The 21,944-nt window shown below is 40.5% G+C and overlaps 1 protein-coding gene across 1 annotated transcript in view; it reads left to right on the forward strand.

Annotated features, from left to right (window-relative positions):
• Window positions 1-3,448: 3,448 nt before the first annotated feature.
• GUCA1C (guanylate cyclase activator 1C) overlaps window positions 3,449-21,944 on the forward strand; it is a 29,027-nt gene continuing 10,531 nt past the window's right edge. The window contains exons 1-2 of the mRNA XM_001501669.3: window positions 3,449-3,701; window positions 20,457-20,606. Of these exons, the coding sequence (XP_001501719.2) occupies window positions 3,498-3,701; window positions 20,457-20,606 (354 nt within the window). The 5' untranslated portion in view covers window positions 3,449-3,497. The remainder of the gene's footprint in view (window positions 3,702-20,456; window positions 20,607-21,944) is intronic.

The following is a 21,944-nucleotide window of genomic DNA, read 5'->3' on the forward strand; positions in this document are numbered from 1 at the left end:
TTGCATAATTTTAATTTTGTGTACAGACACATAGTACAAAGTTCAGAACATGTGAAATGGAATGTGGTGAAGAGTCTTCCCTCATGCGTGTCTTTGGCCACCTCATTACTCTTCTCAAGGGGACGCTTTTACCTGTGACTTGTGACCCATCCAGAAACAGTCCATGTATATAAACCTTACAAATCCTTATATAGATATAAATATGGATGTTATAGCATCCAAAAGACGCTGTTACTCTTTCCACTTATACCTTCCAGATCACTCCATATCAGGATCAGAACATAGACATCTCTCTCGTTATCTTTAACTGCTCCTCATTGTTCCATTCTGTGGACATACCAAGATTTACTTATTCTCTTTTCAGTGGACTTTTAAGTTTTTTTCCCATCCTTTTGTATTTACGTGCACATAACAGTGAATATCATTGTCAATATATTCATTTCACACATGTGCAATTATATCTGTTAAACAAATCCCAGAAGATGAATTGCTGGGTCAAAGGGCGTGTACATTTTACTGTTAATGGATATTGCTTAGTAGCACTCCATAAAAATGTTGTTAATATGCACTCTGTTTATTTACACTTTCGCCTCCCCAGTGAAGTATCAAACTTTCTTATCGTGCTGATCAAATAGGTGAAAAGTGGTAGATCCTTGTAGTTTTAACATTTCTTGTATTTCTTGTATTATGAGTACGGTTGAGCATCTTTTTGTGTTTAAAATTCATTTGAATTTTTAAATTAGGCCTTTGCTCATTTTTCTATTTGGTGATAAGTATTTTCTTACTGATTTATAGGAACTATTTTCATATTGGGGAAATTATCTTTTTTATATTGTGTGTATTACAAATATTTTCTCATAATCTTTCATTTTTAGATTTTTTATGATATTTTGAGGCTTATGGGATTTAAAAAGTTTTGGTTGAATCTGCGGCTTCTGGGTTTTGTAGCGGTACTTAAGGAGGGCTTTCTGATGCTAAAAGTATAAGGAAATTTTACCTTGTTTTCTTACAATGATTTTAATAATTATATTGTTAAATCTTTGATTCACGTAGAATTTATTTTGGTGTAAGGAGTAAGTTAAAAATCCAACATTGTGTGTGTCTTTCCAGATAGCCACAATATTGTCCCCAAATAATTGAGTAATTAATCTTTTCCCCACTGATCTGCAGTGCCACCCTTATTGCATGTTAAATTCCTATTTGTATTTGTGCGAAGTTCTTCAAAAAGCTCCATTATTTCTCATTGATTGTCCCATCTTTTCTTACGTTGGACCCATGTTGTTTTGGTAGGGCTAGTGCAAAATTTTATATTTCAGAATTTGCCTGTATCCTTTAGTGTTTAATTCTCGTTCAAACTTAGAATTATCCCTTACCCCTCACATTTTATTTGTATTTTGTTGGGTTTGTGGTGATATTATAGATTAAGATAGAATTATCTTTTTTTTATATCAAGTCTTTCTACCCAGGACTGAAATATGACTTTCTGTATGTTCAAGTCTTCACTGGTGCCCTATATTAGCATTTAAAATTTTTCTTCAAATACATCTGGTATATTCCAGTCATATTTATTGTAATTGGATTTATTCTTTGACCTATTATAAATGAAGTCTTTCTCCTATTATCTTCTAACTGATTAATGTTTTATATAGCAAGACTCCTGACTTTTGGATATCAATATTGTATACAATATAAGAATTCTCATACTATTTGTAATAGTTTTAAACTTTTTTGTGTATCAGCAAGTAATCAGTATGCAGATCTTTTTTAAAGCATAGTTTATATGAAGAAACACAGTTTCTGGATCTCAGGTTCTTGTATTCTTGATATATCCAAAGTTTTCCTTCCACAAGAGATTTTCTTGGCCCCTTGAAAACTTTCATTACCTTCCTCTGCCATCATCAGTATCCATTCTTCCTTTAATCTAAAAATTGGTGATTAATAAATATCAATGGTGACAAGAAGTCAACACCTCTGAGCATCCGTCTGGCAGACATTTAGAAAGAGTCTGAAGTTCAACTTCCCAAGAGAATGGTTTTTGGAGATTCTAACAGGATATTCCTCATATTTCCTAACTGAATAATCCCCTGGCCGGAGTCCTCATTATCTCATCGTCTTTCTTTTTACTCTGCATAAGAAATCTCACCTAATCTAATGGTTTCAAGTCATACTTCCAAATGAATGAGTTCCAAATTTCTATGGCCTCATTGAACACCTATTATTTAACTTTAATTATGAAATAGAAATTTTCTGTTGAAGGTCTACATTGGTATGTTTGAAACAAAATTAATCATATTCACCCTAACCACGCCTACTTTCTGTCAAGGCAGTTCATTGAGGCCCCAGTGGCTTCAGTTTTGGGGGAACCTGGGGTTTTAAACAGATAATCGGGTACGACTAAGGAATAGGAGCTAAGACAGAGACCAGACTTATGAACTGAGAAAATATAGGTATTGGGGAAAAAAGATTAGGAGGGGGGAACCGTAGTTGGGACCAGATGACCCTAAGTGAGATCATGTGTTTCTGCTACTCCTATGTGTGGTTCCCCATCTCTTACTCACAAGATGACTTGTGGACCACGTGGGGCAATTCATTTCCAGCCCTGGACCACAGACACAGTTCTTAGGCCCATTGAGTCAGTTCTCAAGTCCACTGCAATTGGAGCTTGGCTTGGACAAAATTGACTTGGGAACTAGAGTGGGATAAAACTAGCAGGCAGACGGCATGGGTAGCTGTAGACTTGAGAGAGAAAGGACAAGAAGAGTGAAAAAAGAAAAAAAAGGCAAGAACAATGCCTGAAGACACAGCCCAGTATGTTCCTTTCTCTGCAGACCACACTTTTCTGCCCACTACATCTGCAGAGTTTTTTACTACTACTAATATGGATATCTCTACCTATTTCCCTCTCCTATAAATAGACTTCCTTTTAATTCAACAATACTCAGAATGTATCATTTTTCCATGGTTTTAAAAAAATGTTCTTCGTCTAGTTTATCTTCACAATATTCAAGTGTGGAAAGGCAAATACTCCTGCTCCTGTTTTACAGGTGGGGAAACTGAGACTGGAGAGCCTAAGTAATGTTTTAATGTAGTTAATAAGTGGTAAACAAAACCTAGAACCCAGGCTTCCTGATTGCAACTCAAAGTTCCTTCCATTAGACCCCACTGGATCACTCCATAACGTAGGCACAATTTATGGCTAACAACATGGCAAGGATTACCCTTTCTAAAATATTGCCTCTGCCCTTCACAGAAGACTATCTCTGAGTGGCAGTAAGCGCAAGTCCATTGGTTAGCTATAAATGACCTAGTCTTAAAACTGTACAGATGAGTTAATCTCACTGGCTTTCTATTCTTATTTAGCCTATAGCTGTAAGAGGTTTAGAGTAGCTTTCTAAGGACATGTGTTAGCCTCAAGTTCTAGCGAAGAGTGTGGGACTAAATCCGGAGAGACACTACATGAAAACAGCCTGAGAAAAAGCCGTCGACCGTGAGTCACGATGGGGAATAGTGAATCTATCACTGGTGGGCAGACAGCAGTTCTTGCTAAAGACACCTATATGTGGTACAGAAAATTTATGATGGAATATCCATCCGGTCTGCAAACACTGCATGAATTTAAGGCACTCTTGGGTCTGCAAGGTCTGGATCAGAAGGCCAATCAACATATTGATCAAGTCTATAATACCTTTGACATGAACAAGGTAAGACTTTGTACTTTTCATTTAACTGATTCTGAATTTTCCTCTTTTTTAAAATAAAAAATAGGCAAAATGTGTGCATCCCACTGAATGGGGAGGTCTTCAGAGGACCCACAGCTTGTAGGGAAGGGAGTCATTAAACACATTTAGCACTGACGGCATGAAAATAATTGGGAACTAGCCTCTCTGCCCTTGGAAATGTTCTGCATGTAGGGAGTTACTTTAAAATCAAATTAAATCTCGGCATGGAATTCTAATGCTATCGTTTAAACAAATCTAATAAGTGCAGATTGATTTACAAAGACTGTTTTCAAAGTATTTAATGCATTGGTGACATTTCATAGAAAAGCAAATTACAGGAATCTACTTTTAAAAGTGCTATTGCATCTAGATTGGCAGATAAAATCAATACAAATTAGCCAACATGTTGTTCGTACTCAAATAAAAAGTTGGAATGCTTCATAATGCTTTTTATCCCCCATATCTGACCAATTAAGGTGGGGGAAAAACAAAACAATTTATGGTTTGAAATTCAGATAAATTTTAGTTTCTAAAGATTGTTACTAAACTGTTGTCTTGAATTTACTCATTCCTGAGAAGCTGCAGTACATTTAATTTCATGTCTTGAAAAAATATAAAGATGAGAAAAGAAAATACAGAATAGAAAAAATATGACAAAAAAGTAACAATCTGAGGGGCCGGCCCCGTGGCGTAGTGGTTAAGTTCACGCGCACTCTGCTTTGGCGGCCCAGGGTTTGCAGGTTAGGATCCCAGGCGTGGAGTTATGCACTGCTTATCATGCCATGCTGTGGTGGCATCCCATATGCAAAGTGCAGGAAGATTGGCACAAATGTTAGTTCAGGGCCAATCTTCCTCATCAAAAAAAAGCAACAATCTAAAATACCAGGCTCAAGTTCTTCCTGCCTGCTTCTCCTTGTGCATTTCAGTTGTTTTACCGGTAGAGCTATATGTTTCAAAATGTACTGATTCCATTTAGAATAAAAGGGAAGGGGAAAATAGTACTCATAGGAAAATAGTTGACTTTAGAAGGCTGTGTGTGATCATAGAAGAGAAAGAGGGGATCATTAATTCAATAAAGTTAAAACCACTGGCTGTCCATTAGGCTGTCCGTTATGGAATCGAGGGCAGCCCTTTGAGGTTTCTCCAAAGCCAAAAAACCAGATGACTTAAAAGGAGGTGACAGCCAGGTACTGGGGAAAATTAAACCTGTGGAGAATTAACAGCTGTTTTAATCCTTCTGGCAACATGGGGAAGAGATTTCTTTTAGAACATTATTGTCTTTTGTCCTTTGCTATCAAATGTGAATTAAGCACTGCCTGCTTAGCATGACGGTGTTCCCTCCTCATAAATTTTACTAAGTGTAGATGCAAGGAAGCAGAGCTCTGCCCCCAAAGAGCTTAAAATCAGTGGGAAAATGAGGCAGATTCTGCTTTTGTTCTTAACTCTGAAATATCCCGGATATGCTATAGACTGTGTCTGCCCCAAATTCACGTGTTGAAATGTAAGCCCTAATGAGATGGCATTAAGAGGTGGGGTCTTTGGGAGGTGATTAGGTCATGAGGGCAGAGCCTTCGTGAATGGGATTAGTGCCCATATAAAGAGACCCCAGAGAGCTTACTCTCTCCTCCCTCCATGTGAGGACACAGTGAGAAGATGGTTGTCTGTGAACCAGGAAGTGAGTCCCCAACAGACACAGAAGGTGCCTGTGCCTTGATCTTGGACTTCCCAGGCTAAAGAACTATGAGAAATTAATTTCTGTTGTTTAAACCACCCAGTCTATGTGGTGTTTGTTATGACAGCCTGAACTGACTAAGACAGGATACTATGTGCATGTCGTCATGTTGTCTCTCTTTGTCTCTGCCTGTGACGTCTCTCTCAGTTTTCTCTCTTTCTCTCTCTCTCTCTCATCATTCTCTCTGTTTCACTCTTTGTGAGGCTGCTGCTGTCTCGTGCCTTCTGTAAGCAGCCCACTTTCACAGTGGAAGTGCGTTGCTCTGCAGGGCAGCTTCTTCAGCTCTGACAGTACTCCTGAGAGCTTAGCAGATACGCTATCATCAAGTTCTTTAGTTATTCTCGAAAGACGTTGATGTGTGACCCCTTGCCAGTGATTTTGCTGTTAGCCCAATGTTTGTGAAAGCACTGGGTATGTCAGTGGTTCATCAGCAAGAACAGGAACATGTGAAAAAGAGTGCTGGTTGGAACAAGGAAGTGCTGTCAAAATGAAGCCCACCTTGGAGGAAGCAAGGGCAGAGAATGTCCAAACGGGAAGCCTGGGCACGTGTGCCACTGAGGGGGAATCTTCTGAGTGATAGTCATGGGATGGCCAAGCGCTTCTCAGGAGCTTAATTCAAATGACTTGGAAGTTCTGCTGGTAGTCGTGATTTGTCATAGAGATTTATGTTTGTTCAGGAAGCAGTGAACCTAGGCAGTGAGGACTAGTGCCACAAGAGGTGTGGGGATCTCAGCATAAGAGCAGGTCGTAAAATGAGAAGAGTTAAGGATTGTTCATTATCAAGTGATAGATAGAGCTGATATGCAATTAAGCACAGGAAAACAAAAAAGCCATATATTTAATTAGATCCATAAAACTATCAGCTGTCCAGAATCCCAGAGGATTTACTCTTTGTGTGGAGCTCCTCTGCAGTTTTAACTATTTTGGATGGAAATCCTGAAATGCATTTCATACTTTCCTGCCTCCTCGAAGTGTCGGTGACACGTTGTCTTGATATCAGAGTCATTATTGGGAACAGCAGTTGTCACATTTATGAAATACCATGAAGTGTCCATTCCTATTGAAGTTGCTGGTGCTGAGTTTCCTAATGTTGAAAATATGTGCCTCTGTCATCTGTGCTTTTTATTGTTTTTCTGTCTCTTTCCCTGGTGTCAAAAGCACATTTCTCAGCTTTCTGATTGTTATAATGCTAATAAAGCTTCCCATCTCTTTTTACTTCGCCATTTCTAACCTGGTTTGGCTTCTACTACAGCTAACCGAGCCTGTTAGAATAGTGCTTAAAGTAAAAGTGAATAGATCCCGAAGTTTAGAGCATAAAGTTTTTCACAATTCCTTTGGCTAATCACACACCCTTGCAGGCTTCTCCTTGGCACTCAGTAACAATAGTCAGCACTTTCTGTGGGCTTATGATGTGCCTGACACTGTTCTAGGCACAGTACATAGACGGACGCATTCAATAACACAATGATAATAGTAGCGGCCGTGATGCTGGCCCCTCAGACCTGCGGGAAAGGTAGTTGACAGCAGATGCAGCGCTTTGAAATCCATCACTGCGCTTGCTCCGAGTCCGCGCCTGCGCTTAGATGCGCACCAATGATGGAGTGCAGCAAAAATAAGAAGGTCAACCCATTCCTTAGAGACAAGGGGACTACTTTGTCAGGCGGCTCTGGCTCAAGGATTCTCTTACGGTTTTGCGGCGCGAAACTGCAGATTTCAGCAGGGCTAGAACGCTCCCGCCCAACCTCTCCCTCTCTTCTTCACCTGGGTGAGGTTAGTATCGTGGTCTGACAGCTCATCAGCCTTTCCTGCCTGCCTTCGTATTTCCTCTACACAGCAGTTCTCCAAATAAAATCCTTAAATTGGGATTAACAGGTCTAATATCCTATGAATAAGAGTCTGAAAAATAAGCCCAGAGAAAATGTAAGATTATAGCAAAACAAGCCAGAAAACTTTTCCAGGCTGTCAGACCTGCATTTCACAAAGCCCCAGCACCATAAATGGAAAGAGATCAACCCACAGCATATGTGAGAAATTTTGTAACAACAGGGATAAAGAGAAGATCCTAAAATCTTTGAAAAAGGAAAAATAAAAAGGAAATCCAAATAGTATCGGGCTTCTTACCACCTACACCAAAGGCTAGAAGTAAATGCAGAAATGCCTCCAAAATTCTGAGGGGAGAGTAGCAAGCCAGATCCAATGTGAGGAGAGAGTGAAGAGATTCAAGGACTAAAACATTTACTTCACATTTACTTCTTCTTAGGAAGCTGCTGGAGCACCTGCTCCAGTTGATATATTTTGGAGGCAATATATCAACAAAGAGGGAGAGAGTGAATCCAACATAGAAAAACAGATATGGGCAGTCCAGGGTCCTGGAAAAGGGAAGTCCAGATCAACAGCGAGGCAGAGAGCTCAATGTGCTGCAAAGGAAGAAGAGGGACTCAGAGAAAGACTTGACAAAATGGCATTGATGGATTATCTACTGTGCTTGAAGGTTTCCAAAGCAATACCAAAGTTTTAATTATTTAGCTAATCTGATGATGCATTTTGAAAAAAATTCACAAGGCTAAGTGCAAGGAAAGCTTGAAATTTAAAATAAAGCAACATTAAAAATTTTTATTATGAAAATTTTACATATGTATGAAAGTAGAGAGGATAATCTAATGAACTCTCATAAAACAATCACCTATTGTCAACAAGTATCAAAATGTTGACACTCTTATTTCATCTGTCCTTCCTGCATTTTTCTCTGGGTTTTTTAAAAGAAAAAAATAAACATATGATTTCTCCTGTAAATACTTCACTATTCATCTTTGACCATTAAGGATACTTTTTAAACATAAATACTATACTATTATCATACATAACAAAAGTAACAATAATTCCTAATGTCATCTAGCACTCAACCTATGGGCAAATTTTCCTGATTGTCTCAAGCATACATTTTCGTTGTTCCTTGATTTGAGTTTGGATCCACACAAGGTCCACACGTGGAAACTGGTGGTTATGACTCTTCAGTCTGTTTTTTTCTGCAATAGTTCCCTAACCACCTCCTCACCCCAGCTCTCGTTAATACCACTGATTTGCTGGAGAAAGTGAGTCATTGGTTCTGGAGAATATCCTGCATTCTGGATTTAGTTGATTGCTTTCTTGTTGTGTCACTGAACTTGCTTTCTGTTCTTAATCATATTTCCTGTAAACTGGTATTTAGCTCTAGAAGCTTACATAGATTCATATTCATTTGTTTGGCAAGAATACTTCACAAGCATGTGATTATTGGTTGTCTCACTTTTAGTGGGTTGTCCATTAGGTTCAGGAGGTGTCAGCCTGATAAGGACGAGGAAATTATTAACTCCGTGTTAAATAAGGAAGTCGATAATTAGGGTATGCCAATTGGCCATGCAGAGAACAAAATTTATCATAGTCATTAAAATGAAACTCTGACTCAGATTAACATACAGTTGTTATTACTCCCACCATGGCCAATTTCAAGCTACCAACCATTTTATACTTGGCTTGCAAAGTTCCTGAAGATTTAACAGTCGGCTCCCACCAGCAGGTGGAACAGGCTCCAGCACACCACTGGGATGTGTATGGGGGCCACTGAACTAAACACACCTGTTTGCTCTAACGGGAAGTAAATAGATAATGTCTAAAATTGATTAATCAAGACATAAACAGAATCAACATCTCAATTACAAATGTGTAAAGGCTAGAAAAAATAACCAGAAAGTTCACAGTTTTTAATTATAAGCCTTTCCATTTAATTTTAACTATGTACATGTACCATGTACATGATAAAAAGTTAAAACTCATTAAAGAATTTTTTTAAAGATGATAACACGAAAGATGTTAGCAAATCTTTGTAGGTGAGGTCAGTGGTGGAAACTGCTCTCCTCAAAATTAAGTGCTGTCTCTACACAAGAAACAACATAGATTCCTTAGTTTCTACAGCTAGGAATTGTCCGTTTCATTATGGAAATCCCTCTGACTTGGAAGCTGAGGGTCTATCCTGGCCCAGACTTGGAATCTCATCAAAACATGAAGTCTCCATTAAAAAGGACAAGATGAAAGTGCGTGGCTCTTGTGGTCAGTATTAAACCAGCACAGGGTGAAAGAGTGGGACTTGAAGTTAGGTGGGGTCCAAGTTCCCCCACCACTGTAATAGTTCCCTACGCCCCCACCCCCCATTTATGCCGCTGATTTGCTTGGGAGCGTGAGTCATTGCCAATGACCACTGCCAAAGCAGAAGCTGGTGAAAGCTGGTGAGCATTAGAGCTGGGTCTAGGCCAGCACAGATATTCCAAAAACAAGAAACGCTGTGAAAACGCAGATGTTACTGCTGGCTATTGGTTCCTAAAAGGCAGTGCAAGTGAAAGGGGCTGCACTGTTCTTACCTAAGCATCCACAGGCTTCCCCCGGAGATTGATGCAAAACGCCCAGTTCCCTGGATGGAATCTCCCTCCTGTTCTGGGCGTGAACCTGCACTCTGGGCTCTGTGCATGCAGAGGGCACGAAGTTGAACTCACTTCTGCTCACTCAAGTCCAGGCAGAGCCGGGCGATGAAGGAGCACCGGGCACTGCTATTCATCCCATGCTCTCTGCACTCAGCCATATTGCTTTCTTCACCCTAGATCCTCAATTTGCTTGTCTTCATGTCTCCTTTCTCTTTTTAAGTGCGAGTGGTGCATGAATTCATCCTCATGAAATAATAGTGCAGAAAGAGGAAGAATAAGAATGAGGAACTAATCATCTCCTTCAAATCCCGCATGCTTCCCCAGACCAGGCACCCAGCACAGTGGTATACGGTAGATGCTGAGCAAATCTTTACTGAGTGATTGGATCAAATAATAGGGAAGTGACCACTTCAGTACCCTCATTTTTATATATGCGCTTCTTTCCATTCCTCTTTCTATCTCTCCCTCCCTCCCCTTTCCCCCCATATTTATACCAAGGAGGGCCACTGTGTCTTCCAAATTCTAACTTAGTGCCAAATTGGAGTAATTATCTCAAAAGAAATTGTAAAATTTATGTCCTTACCTGTGTAGCTGGTAAGAATTTTAGCTCACATAGTAGTTTTCCATAATGAAGTTAACTTATATTTTGGGTCCCCATTTTACCAAGGAGAGTTCTCCCTCCGCTTTCCAGGATTGCGTGCAAATCCCCAGGGTGCCTCTAAACCTCATCTCCTACTTCAGCTCAGAAAGCTGCTGTCTCTGCACAGATAGGCCTCCTGGGTCAGAATCTCTCTCAGCTACTTTATACTCCCAGGCCTGGAAGCATCTCAGGCTGGCTCAGGACTGTCTGATCAGATGCTGCTTACAGCCTTTCCTCCCAAGCTATGTTAGGTTCAGGGGAAGTTGGTGAGGTTCTGCCCAGTCCATGAGTCACGGGTGGTTCATTGCCAACCCTACCTGCAGTTTCTCTCACCAACGCTCCAACCATTCCTGGCCCTCACAGGGCCGTGCCCTCCCCCTCCACCCTCCCCCAGCATCTTACATCTCTCTCTTCCCTCCCTATCCCACACCTCCCCAGCTTATGGAATCTTTTTCCAGTTTGGAAGTAGCTACAAGAAACAACAGAAACTGGCTCTAATTATATATTCTTCCAAATGTTTTGTTTATGGTATAAATTTTATGCTCTAAATCCTAAATGGCTTAAAACTATTGCAACTCAAGAGCTAAGAATGAACTCTTGATTTCTACTTTTCTGCTACAATGACTGTCTCTCAGGCAGCGAATGTCTTTACTGGATGTAGGAGGGCTGGATGATAGAAGCGTTTACCAGGAGCAAAGTCACATCCTGACATGCTGTGTTATCATCCCACTGCATTTGCAAAGGTTTGCTGAGCACCTGGAGGCATGGCGGAAGGAAGGTCTCAGCAAAGGTGAATAGGAATTGGTCCCTGGCCTCAAAATAGTTAACAATCTAGTGGGATGACAAATGCATCCTCAAAAAATGAAAGGAAGTAAAGAATCAAAGATTGAAAGAGGGTAAAGCGTGTACTAGCTCTCTAGTTTCAAGCTTCCAGATGGGTCACTGGTGTTATAGGGCTGCTTTTAAACCCTGCCCAGCAATGGGACTGATGGTCCAGCCTCTTCCTAGACAAGAAGGCTGGATGGAAGGGCCGGGAGGGCTCTTCACCTCCATCCCAGGAAGGCAGTAGTGGTAGAAAAATCACACTCAGATTTTGCAGGGAGCAGGGTGAGGGTGAGAAGGTAGGTAGAAATCATGGTTTTCTGTGCCCCCAAAGAGTTTACAATCTAGTTGAGAATGAAAGTGATGTCAAGATTAAATGCTCAAAGAATCAAATAAGGCAGTATAAAATGACAGACTATAGCAGGACTGTGCTGTGTGAGGTACATTTACTGGGATCAGAAGATGCAATGAAAACCAAGTTGTGGAGTTAGGAAATGCTTTCTGGAGAAGTTGAAATATTTTGGGATCTTGAAAGAAGTGAAGAACTGTATTATTACTAATAAAAGGTAACACTTGCTGAACACTTCTGTACCAGTCACTGTTTTAGGAACTTCATTATCTCATAGAATTCTCACAAAAATAATATGAGTAGGTGCTATTTTCATCATTCCCATTTTACAGATGAGGAAACTGAAGGGACAGAGAGGTTAAGTAACTTGCCTAAAACGACACAGCAGAATGCTGCAGTCTGATGCCAAGGTCTGCACCCTAAACTGCAATGGTCCTCCGCCTTTGACAAAGGGGTTGAGACTTTCAACGAGGAGAACAGCTCAAATTAACATATGAGGCAGGAGAGGGAAGGGTTTGTGGAGACCTACCTAAGGCAGAGGGTTACTCCAAGGGCCTGACTGGGGACCACGCACACTAGGTGCATCCCCTGGATCTTTGCTCCAGACAGATCCTCAGCCTGTTGTTGGGACTACATTTATTCTCACACCATAGCTGGGAGTTGAGGTGCTCGGAGCACCGAGATCCCAGAAGGGACCACCGGCCTGGAGAATCTCAGAGCAGAAGGCCCTCAGTCCCTCCAGTTCCTGGTCCCCATTCTCCCCGCTGTGATAGTGGGAAGGTACATGCACGGCCCTCAGGGCCACACCTGGGAGCTGATTTTCTCCAGATTGCCATTGTCAGCTCTGACACTGGATGGAAAGGGCTTCAGAATCATCATTTGTCAGCTATGTCCCTGCGTGAGGGAGGGGTGAGGCCACTTCCAAGTGGCAGAAATGGGGTCATAAAAGTCTGATTACTGGCATGGGAGGAACAGAGGGGAAAAAATGGACCAAAAAGACTTGTCAGAAGATTTGCCTCTTCCTGAGGTCTTCCAAGGAAGGTAAAATGGTTTCTCTGAAGTTGTGGGTTTGTAATTCAAACAGTAAGTGGAGTGATGGCTTACGCCAGAAAAACAGTTGTCAGCTCTAGGACACATTTAAACACTAGGATGAAACGAACAGCCCAAACAAGTTCTCAGGCTGTTTAAATCAGCCTCAGAGGAGCCCTGGGAATCAGGGGTGCGAGTGTGCTGAGGGAAGTCTTGGAGACCCAGGCGATTGCCTGTGACAAACAGAGGAGCGAGGACGAGCGGCGAGCCGTGGGGTTTAATCGATGATTGCTCCGCTTTAGATGGTAGTTGACCTATAAATATGTCACAAATCAAATCTGAGCTTTAACGTAGCAGAAGTCCTTGCCATGTCCAAATGAGCCCTTCGGTGAATCTTGTTAGGATGTGAATCCCAGGCCACCGCGGGGACAGTGGAGGCAGCCCCTCGGGGAGAGTGGGATTGCTGGGCTCCTGTCCCAACTCTCACCCTATTGCTGTGTAATCTTGCACAAGCCTCTTCAGTTCTAAAACTGAGACAAGACCTGTCCTGCCTACATTACTACTGAGCTCATGTGAAATAATGCAAGAGAAGACTTTGAAAAAATATGCAATACAGCCCACAAAGGGATAGTATGCTTATCTGTAAAATGCAGATAACTCTGAAGGCAGCCTCCACAGGTTGGATAACGATGAAAATTAACTCCACTTTTTGTCAAGCTCAAATTATATTTCCAAATGAAAGGGTGTGCCTCCAGGTGCGGGGGTAGCTTTCTCGCCGTTTCTCATTTTTAATTGATCCAAGTATTTTAGACACTCCTTTGTGCTGTTTGGGGCAACACTGGCCCCTTTCAGTGGTGTCAGTCACAGAATGAAATTAATCAAATGGGAATCATCTTAGAGTTTCGAATGTCTTCTTAATCTAACCCAGGACACCTGCATGGGAGCCCCAGCTCTACTTGAAATTCAGAAGTGACCTTTGGTTATCTGCTTCCTTAGCTTCTCTTTGTTTGAGAGCCTTAAAACTGGGAGCAGGCAACTGGGTTTTTAACTTGGGTCATAATTGCTGCTCTTCATTAAGCCCCTGGCTGCCCTGCGGCCTATAACACTGAATCGGGCTGTCTGGCCTGCAAAGTGACCGCAATTACTGCCGCTGTTCATAAGACAAGTTTACTAGAAACAAATGACCATCTCTCAGATAGTAAACCATTAGGTTGCAGTCTTTAAGGGTGAAGATCGAGCATCCTCGCTCCAGAACCAGCCGCACAGAAGCTCTCAGGAAGCATCGGTTGTATTTCTTTAGCACTTTATGAGTTACAAAGCATTTTCATGTATACCATCAATTATCCACCTTTTGGCTGAGCCTCTCACAGAATTTCACCAGTTAAAGGCATCAACTGTACCTGGTGACAGACATTTAAATTTAAGCTGTTGGAACTCACGTATGTTAACAAAATCTGTTGGAATTGTGGTTCTCAATTCTGACTACATATTAGAAGCACCTTGGGGTGTTATTAAAAATACCGGTGACTGGGTCTCCGCCTCAGTCCAAATGAACCAAAACAATGTTTTGTTTTGTTTGTTTTAAGCTGTGAGGTGGTTCGAATGTGCAGCCAGATGTGGAGCATGGCTGCTGTATCAGAACGAGCACAGGCAAAGCGGCAGAAAACTGGATTCCAGGCCCATGTCTGCCACCAAAGAGCTGTGTACCATGGACACATATAAAATATATATATACATAGAAAAAGGGAATTCTGAGCACGAAATTATTAATCAGAAGCAGTTCCTCTAACTGGACCTTAAGTTATAGTAAAAAAAACACAGCCTTGAGCAAGTAATACAGGGATATCCATTCCACTGTCTTCTACATCCTTAATTCACCCCTTCTATTCATTAAATGAGGATCCAGCTTCTGCCGTGGGAAATAAGACACTCTTAGGAGACAAGCTGACTGAATTAGAGTGAGGCTGGATTTTATTTTATCTCTTGAAATATTGGTTAAGGGAGACAGGTACTCATAAGAGGAAACCCGCATTGGCCACCTGAGGAAATTCCACGCAAAAGGCCGCCATTGCGAGAGTCCCGGGTGGCCTTCGGTAGCTGGTTCATTCAGAAGTGAGCAAACTGGGACAACTGTCTTGTCTTCCCAAAACATCCGTGAGAGTGGCTTCTAACTCACAGCAGGCCAGACCCCTGCTGAGCTGGCTGCATTCTGGGCGCAAATGGTCAGGAATGTTTGACATCCAGGAAGCCTATTGAGAATCAGGAGCTTGTTTGGCAAATATTATGAAAAGCCTTTCGTCTCAGAACCCTCAAATTTTGTACCGTCATGGTCAAGTCAAGAACAACCGTGTCTGATCTGCATAAAGATCACATTATGGAACCAATTTACCAAACCAGCAGTATATTTCTCATCTTAGAACAGAGGTGAATCTCTCCTCAGGTTGCTCCAGCAATTCCATGGCTAATAGAGACAGTGTTTGCTGTTAATATAAATGTCTGCAGGTGAAAATGGGCTAGGTCATAAATCCTGAACGTAATGCTTCCCTTTAAAATTCACAAAAGTATTTTAAAGGTCTTCACCTTTATTTAACATGGTAGAGGAGGACCTTATATTACCTACTTTCTTTGCAGTTTCTAAATGCAAGTAAATACCACTAACAATTGTTGACCAATCAGAGGATGTCCTTATACCAGCTCTGGGTTTCCTTCCTTCTGACCATCTGAGGAGCCATTTTCAGGCAGACATTTCAATTCGATTAGTAATTTGGTAGCTACTGACCCTCCACAGCTGGTAAAATGTCATTGAAAAGTGTTGCATGTAAAAGAATGAAAACCTCAAAATGTCTTCAGGTTAGGGGCTGGGACAATTCATGAATTTTTCACAGAAAGTGACGCTGTGAATTCAGTGAAACAGAATTCAGTTGTAAAGAGTTTTGAGGGCAATATTGAGTGGGATGAAGAACAAAGCTCTTAGAGCAAGGCTGACTGGGTCTAAGTCCTGGGTTCACCCGCATCCTAGTTTTGTTACTCTAACCAGTTTATTTAACCTCTTGAAAATCCCTTTTTCCTCCATAAAATAGGAAGAGTACGGCTACCTGCAAAGCTGATGTTGGAATTATAGATGATGCATGGGAAAGCACAAGGACGGGGTTTAAGACATAAGCTCCTTGTTTTTTTTTAAATTAACAGTAGCTCTTATACTCAGTAATAAATAATAAAATAATTATTTTCATATGAATATAAGCTTTATAGCTTAACTTTCTCCCTGCATTGCAAATTGATCATATTCTGAAAACAACTGTGACTTATGGCAGATCATGGACATTGTCTGGAGACCAGATATTCCACCTAAGGATTTTCTCTTGGACAGAAGCACTAAGGGATCTTATTTTCCTTATTTTTTATTATATTGGACTTCTAAAGTTTCATCTCTTTAGTGTTATAAAGGGGAAAAATGATACTTTAAAAATCTTTTTATATTTTCTTTATGGATGTGTTAAATATGCCCTATAGTTTCCATACGTTTTACAGACCATGAGAAAGCTTCAATTTGAAGTCTCCATATATTTTTCTCTCTCTATCTCTTTTTTACTCCCTCTACAAAATGACTTATATTAATGGAGCCAAACCCCCTCAGGAGCCTGAGAAACTGTCATAATTCCATATCTTGACCCCCGTTTAACTCTTCCCTGTAATCCACTGCATTTTAAGAACATGATGTGTAAATCTAGAAACATGTTGGGATTAAACTTATGTTTGTATATGTGTTCCCAAACCCTCCTTTCCTGAGACTCACTAGAATGGCTTTGCGTGCACCCAATTTCCTCCCCTCCCTCAACCTCAAAGGAGGATCCTACCATTGCCAAAGCATTTGAATTTTGTGGTGCAGAATTATGAGAAAGATTGGCGGGGTAAAAAGATGAAAAGTTCTTGTGCTGGGGCTAGCAGTGAAGCAGCTGGGCCATGGGGATTGCTGAAGACCAGGCAGCGAGGTGGATGTGGAGGAGCAGACGGGAGAGGCAGGGGGTGTTGTGAAGAAGTCCATAAATTTCTTGCAACTCATGTTTGTTCCAGAAATGCAAGTACAGACCTTCTGTTATTTTGGAATTAAGTTTTGATTGCTGGGCAGTATTCATATGACTATGTCATTATTCCGAGACTGAACCACGTGTGTCATAATTTTTCTAATTAGTCTTAATAAAATTACATAAATTCAAGTGAGAATAAGGCACAATTACAATGGCCACTTGGAAAGGTGCCTAGATGCTAACATTGCCTACACAGAAAGACATGGAAAACTAAAAGAGCTTAGGACCATGGTTCCCAAATGTTAGGACACGTCAAACTCACCTGGGGAGCATTTTAAAATGCAGCCTCGTGGACCCCATCCTCAGTAGTTTTGATGCTGTTTTTGGAGACGGGGTCTAGGAATCTGCATTCTGTATTTCATTGTGATGCTGATTCTGACTTCCCACGTGATTCTGACACGGGGAGTTGATGAACCCCACTCCACCTTAAGGTGAATAGGTGTCAGACATCTCCAGACAGTTCTGTGTCCACTGGGGCTCCTGTAGCTGCACTCCAGAAATAAAGACTTCACAGTGTTCCCTTCAGACATTCACTGTTGTACTGTCTCTAGTCACATTTGCAAGGGCGTTTCCTCACCTTCTCTGTGACTCTTATCACCTCTACTGTCCTTAAAATCTATAGATTAACTGAAGACAATAATTGTTCTATCTTCTGATTTACAGAATAAGCATTTGTCTAGAACCCTCTCCCACACTAACACATGCTCTTCACATTCACTGGTGTTGTCTCACCCAAGCAAATTTCTGCAAAATCTCAGCAGAAAGATAGTAGGAAAGAAGAGCTGGCTGTGGAATGGGAGTGTTTGTTTGCCTGCCTGCATACAGAAGGCTGCAATGGAGACAGGAAATGTCCACTTGCAGCAGCTTTTCAAAGAGGCTGCACTTGTCCAAGTAGGTCAGTTTCCTCACCCATAATCCACTTTGGCTGTAGATTAACCAGGTTGTCCATTTTAAAACCATACGATGAGAATATTTATGCTCATCTCCTGGTAGGGTTTGCCCAGAGCATTCAGAGCATAGCTTGGAAGGCGTTAGGGCCATCCACCCACTGTGCCCCATCATAACATACCAAGTGCTCTAAAGGCAGCGTTGCTCGGTCTAGCCTGTTGCCATTCATCATGCAGGTGACACTGAAAACTGTGATCACTGAAGCGGGACTTGTAAAGTGAAACAAACTGTCAAGAAATGTCAGGTTTTTATGGAAACGCTGGAGGATGAGCTTTATATCAAGCCAGCTCGGTCTGCGCAGGGAGGCTGCCTCTGTGACCTGCTGGTGTACAAGCACAGTAACTACCCAGGAACAGCTGTATTGATTGGCCAGCCCTAGAGACACAGGGGGAAGACCTGGGAGCAGACGTACCCCCGGTTGGATATTGTCCTCTCAGCTTATATCCTCCACACCTGCCATTCCTGTTTCTGAAAAATAATGGTTGTGTTCCACCCAATCTGGAGATACATATCTTGTTTTTTCTTTCTTCACGTTTATTATTTTTTTAAAATTTATTTTATTGAGGTCACACTGGCTTATAACATTATATAAATATCAGGTGTACATCATTATATTTTGACTTCTGTATAGACTGCATCATGTTCACACCACAAATCTAGTTGCCATCCATCACCGTACACATGTGCCCCTTTACCCCTTTCTCCCTCCCTTCTCTGGTGACCACTGATCTGTTCTCCAGATCCACATGTTTGTTTGTTTATCTTCCACATATGAGTGAAACCATACAGTAATTGTCTTTCTCCGCCTGACTTATTTTGCTTAGCTTAATACTTTAAAGATCCATTCATGTTGTCGAAAACGGTGCAATTTTGTCTTTTTTTGTGGCTGTATTGTAGTATTCCATTATGTATATATATATATATATATATGTCACATCTTCTTTATCCATTCATCCATTGGTGGGCACTTAGGTTGCTTCAAAATCTTGGCTATTGTGAATAATGCTGCAATGAATATCGGGGTGCTTGCATCTTTCTGAGTTAGTATTTTCATCTTCTTTGGATAAATACTCAGAAGTAGAATAGCTGGATCATATGGTATTTTTACTTTTAATTTGTTGAGAAATGGAGATATATATCTTGATGTCATCTTAAATAAATTTCAGCTCCATAATAAGATTTTCCCCTTGTCTCAGCCATAGTTCTGCTAGGGATTAATAAGGTAAAGTGGCAGCTAGCAATAGGAAAGGCAGATGGAGAAAAGGTAAGATCACTTGTGTTTTGTATACTTAAGCAAACTTCCTCTAAGAGACCCATTCGACCCGACTCCATCTGTTAGCAGAAGTCTTATCTCTTAGAAGAAGTATTAAAGTTATTGATGGGATAAAGATGCCTGAGTTGTAAAATGTAAAAATTGAATACCCAAATGTAGTGAAATGATTTTTAAATATTTTCTTCATTTTTTTTCTGACTATAAAGGTAAAACATCCACAATGTAGAAAATTAAAAAGAGTAATTCATTTTAAAGACAATGCTATAGTGATTAGCACATTGGCTTCCAATAACTGAGATGTTGTGGTTGTCTTTAAAAAAAAAAAAAAAGCCATTAACCAGCCAAATAGGCATTGCTTCAGATCCAGAACTGCTGGTGATTTCTCATAGCCCTCTCTCACAGACAGTCTCATAGACTGGTGATTTTCTTATAGACCTGGTGGAACTAGACACAAAAGCTTGAGACTCGCAAACACATATCACTTTACAGATGAATAAGTCTAAAGCCCTTTATTTCCAAGGGAAAGGGGTACTTTATGTCACATTCTGCTTTGTAAATAGAACTTGACATCCCAAATGTTCCAAGGAGAATGCAGCTGACAGCATGTTTTCTTGGGCTGGATATACCATTGGCATCTGAACTCCTACAGGAAAATAGCAGAGAGCAAGTCACATGCTCCCTAGAGTCGACCACCTTTTTTAAGGTAGTTGAGCGTTTGGCTGAGCCAGGCTTGAAGTGTATGGTTCTTAAGAATGACACAGACTGTTTCTATTTCAGCTGAGAACCTTTCACCAATGTAAAACAGGATGAGAGGAAATACCTAAGCTTGTAACCCTTAAACAATCTTTCCTAAGATTGACTAATATGGCAAAATTTTTATAAAAAAAGAGACTGATAAATTTTGATTCATACTGAAAATGATGCACTTGAAAGGAATCTTGGAGTTCAGTGGTCCAAAAAGATCAACCACATTCTCTAAAAAGGAGTACAGAATTTAGCTACTTGATATGTTTCCCTTCTATTAAAAACTGGCACCTGCTTCTTCCTGAGTTGAGGACAAAACTTGAAGATATTCAGGAAAAGATAACCACTATAGGGTGCTCAGTGTTGAGGACTCAGCCTTCCATCGTGTCATCATGTCATTTCCAAACTTTTTTTCTTTTGGCATAAGAAGTAGATATTTTCTCTAAAAAGACACTTACTTATATATTTAAAGTTACTCATTTCTCTACATGTCACCCATGTATTTTTTTAATGAAGCACCAGGAAAAATTTCTGTGCTGAAATCTTGTGGGTTGCATTAAATTTTCCTTAAGGTCCTGCTCATGAATGATGACTTCTGAAATATAAAACAATTGTTCGTCTTAAATATTTATTTCCCTTTCCACATTCCTTTCCATAGGATGGATTTATTGACTTTTTAGAGTTTATTGCTGCTATAAATCTAGTTGTACGAGGAAAAGTGGAGCAAAAATTAAAATGGTATTTTAAGCTGTATGATGCTGATGGAAATGGTTCTATTGACAGAAAGGAACTACTGAACATCTTCATGGTAAGTGAAGTAGTGAAGTATCCTTTGCAGGACATGATGTAGTTAATTCAATTTTCCTCCCCATGGGGTTGGTCACAGTTCTCTATGTGGTTGGCTATTCTTGGGTTCACACTTGGAATTGCTGAAGAGTGTAAGTTACACAGTCCTATTGGTCACTGAGGCTGCAACTGCAAAGCCGCATTTTCTTCTCAGTGCAGTCCACTCTGAAACTCACAAATTTAGCAGAGTATTGAGATGAAAAATGAAATAAACATGATGTTCCAAAATAACTTATCTTTTTCTCTGCCTTGGTGCAGAAAGTCTTGCAGGAACAGCTAAAATACAAGATGGTTTATATAGCAAGAGATATGGACTAACAATGAAGGTACTGAAGACTACCCTTTCCAGGAGCTGAACTAAAGTGGTTCTAATAGATGGCTCAGGGATCTTAGATCCTGTCTATCTCTAAAGTTCAATAAGTGCCTTTATAAATCTCCTCCCACTCTCTGCCAATGGAGTGGGATAGGTATTATCATAGAATGCGATAAAAAGGATCCCAGAGTAAAAGCATGATTAAGTGAGAGGCTGGCCTGGTGACCTAGTGGTTAAGTTCTCCTGCTCCACTTCAGCAGCCCAGAGTTTGTGGGGTCAGGTCCCGGGCATAGACCTACACACCACTCATCAAACCATGCTGTGGGAGTGTCCCACATATAAAGTAGAGGAAGATTGGCACGGATGTTAGCTCAGGGACAATCTTCCTCACTAAAAAGAAAAAGAAAAAGGTTAAGTGGGACACTGCACCTAAATGAAGATATGTAGTAAAATAAGCATTATAAATACAATGCACTGAATTTGTAACAGAATCAAAGAGAGTTAGAATCAGTCACTTAGAAATGGTCTGGTCCAAATTCTTTCTTTTATAGGCGAAGGAACTGAGTTACAAACATAATACTTAGTAGAAATGTTAGCAAAAATGCAAGAAAAAAATAAATAGGTGGAGCTACAATTATAATTAATAATCTTAATAAACGGATGAAGCTGTTAAAATTCAAAGCTGTTTAGCAAATGTGGAGTTACCCACATATGGAAAGGATTCAGGGGTATGATGACATTCATGTTGCTACCACTTAATATCACAAAGACCATTCACAAAACCAAGTACTAGGATGAACTTTACAATTGAACTTTGTAAGCATTAAAGTTCAGAAATTCTGTATACATTTTATGTGTTGCAACACAAAATTAGGAATCTAAAATATTCTATAGAGAGTGCCCAACCCCATGTAAATTTTAAAATATTCTCTTAAATAAATATACTCAAGCTTGTTTTAAAAATATTTAATATGTGACACAGCACAA

The sequence above is a fragment of the Equus caballus genome, chromosome 19 (genome assembly GCF_041296265.1).
Source record: "Equus caballus isolate H_3958 breed thoroughbred chromosome 19, TB-T2T, whole genome shotgun sequence".
Taxonomy (NCBI): Eukaryota; Metazoa; Chordata; class Mammalia; order Perissodactyla; family Equidae; genus Equus; species Equus caballus.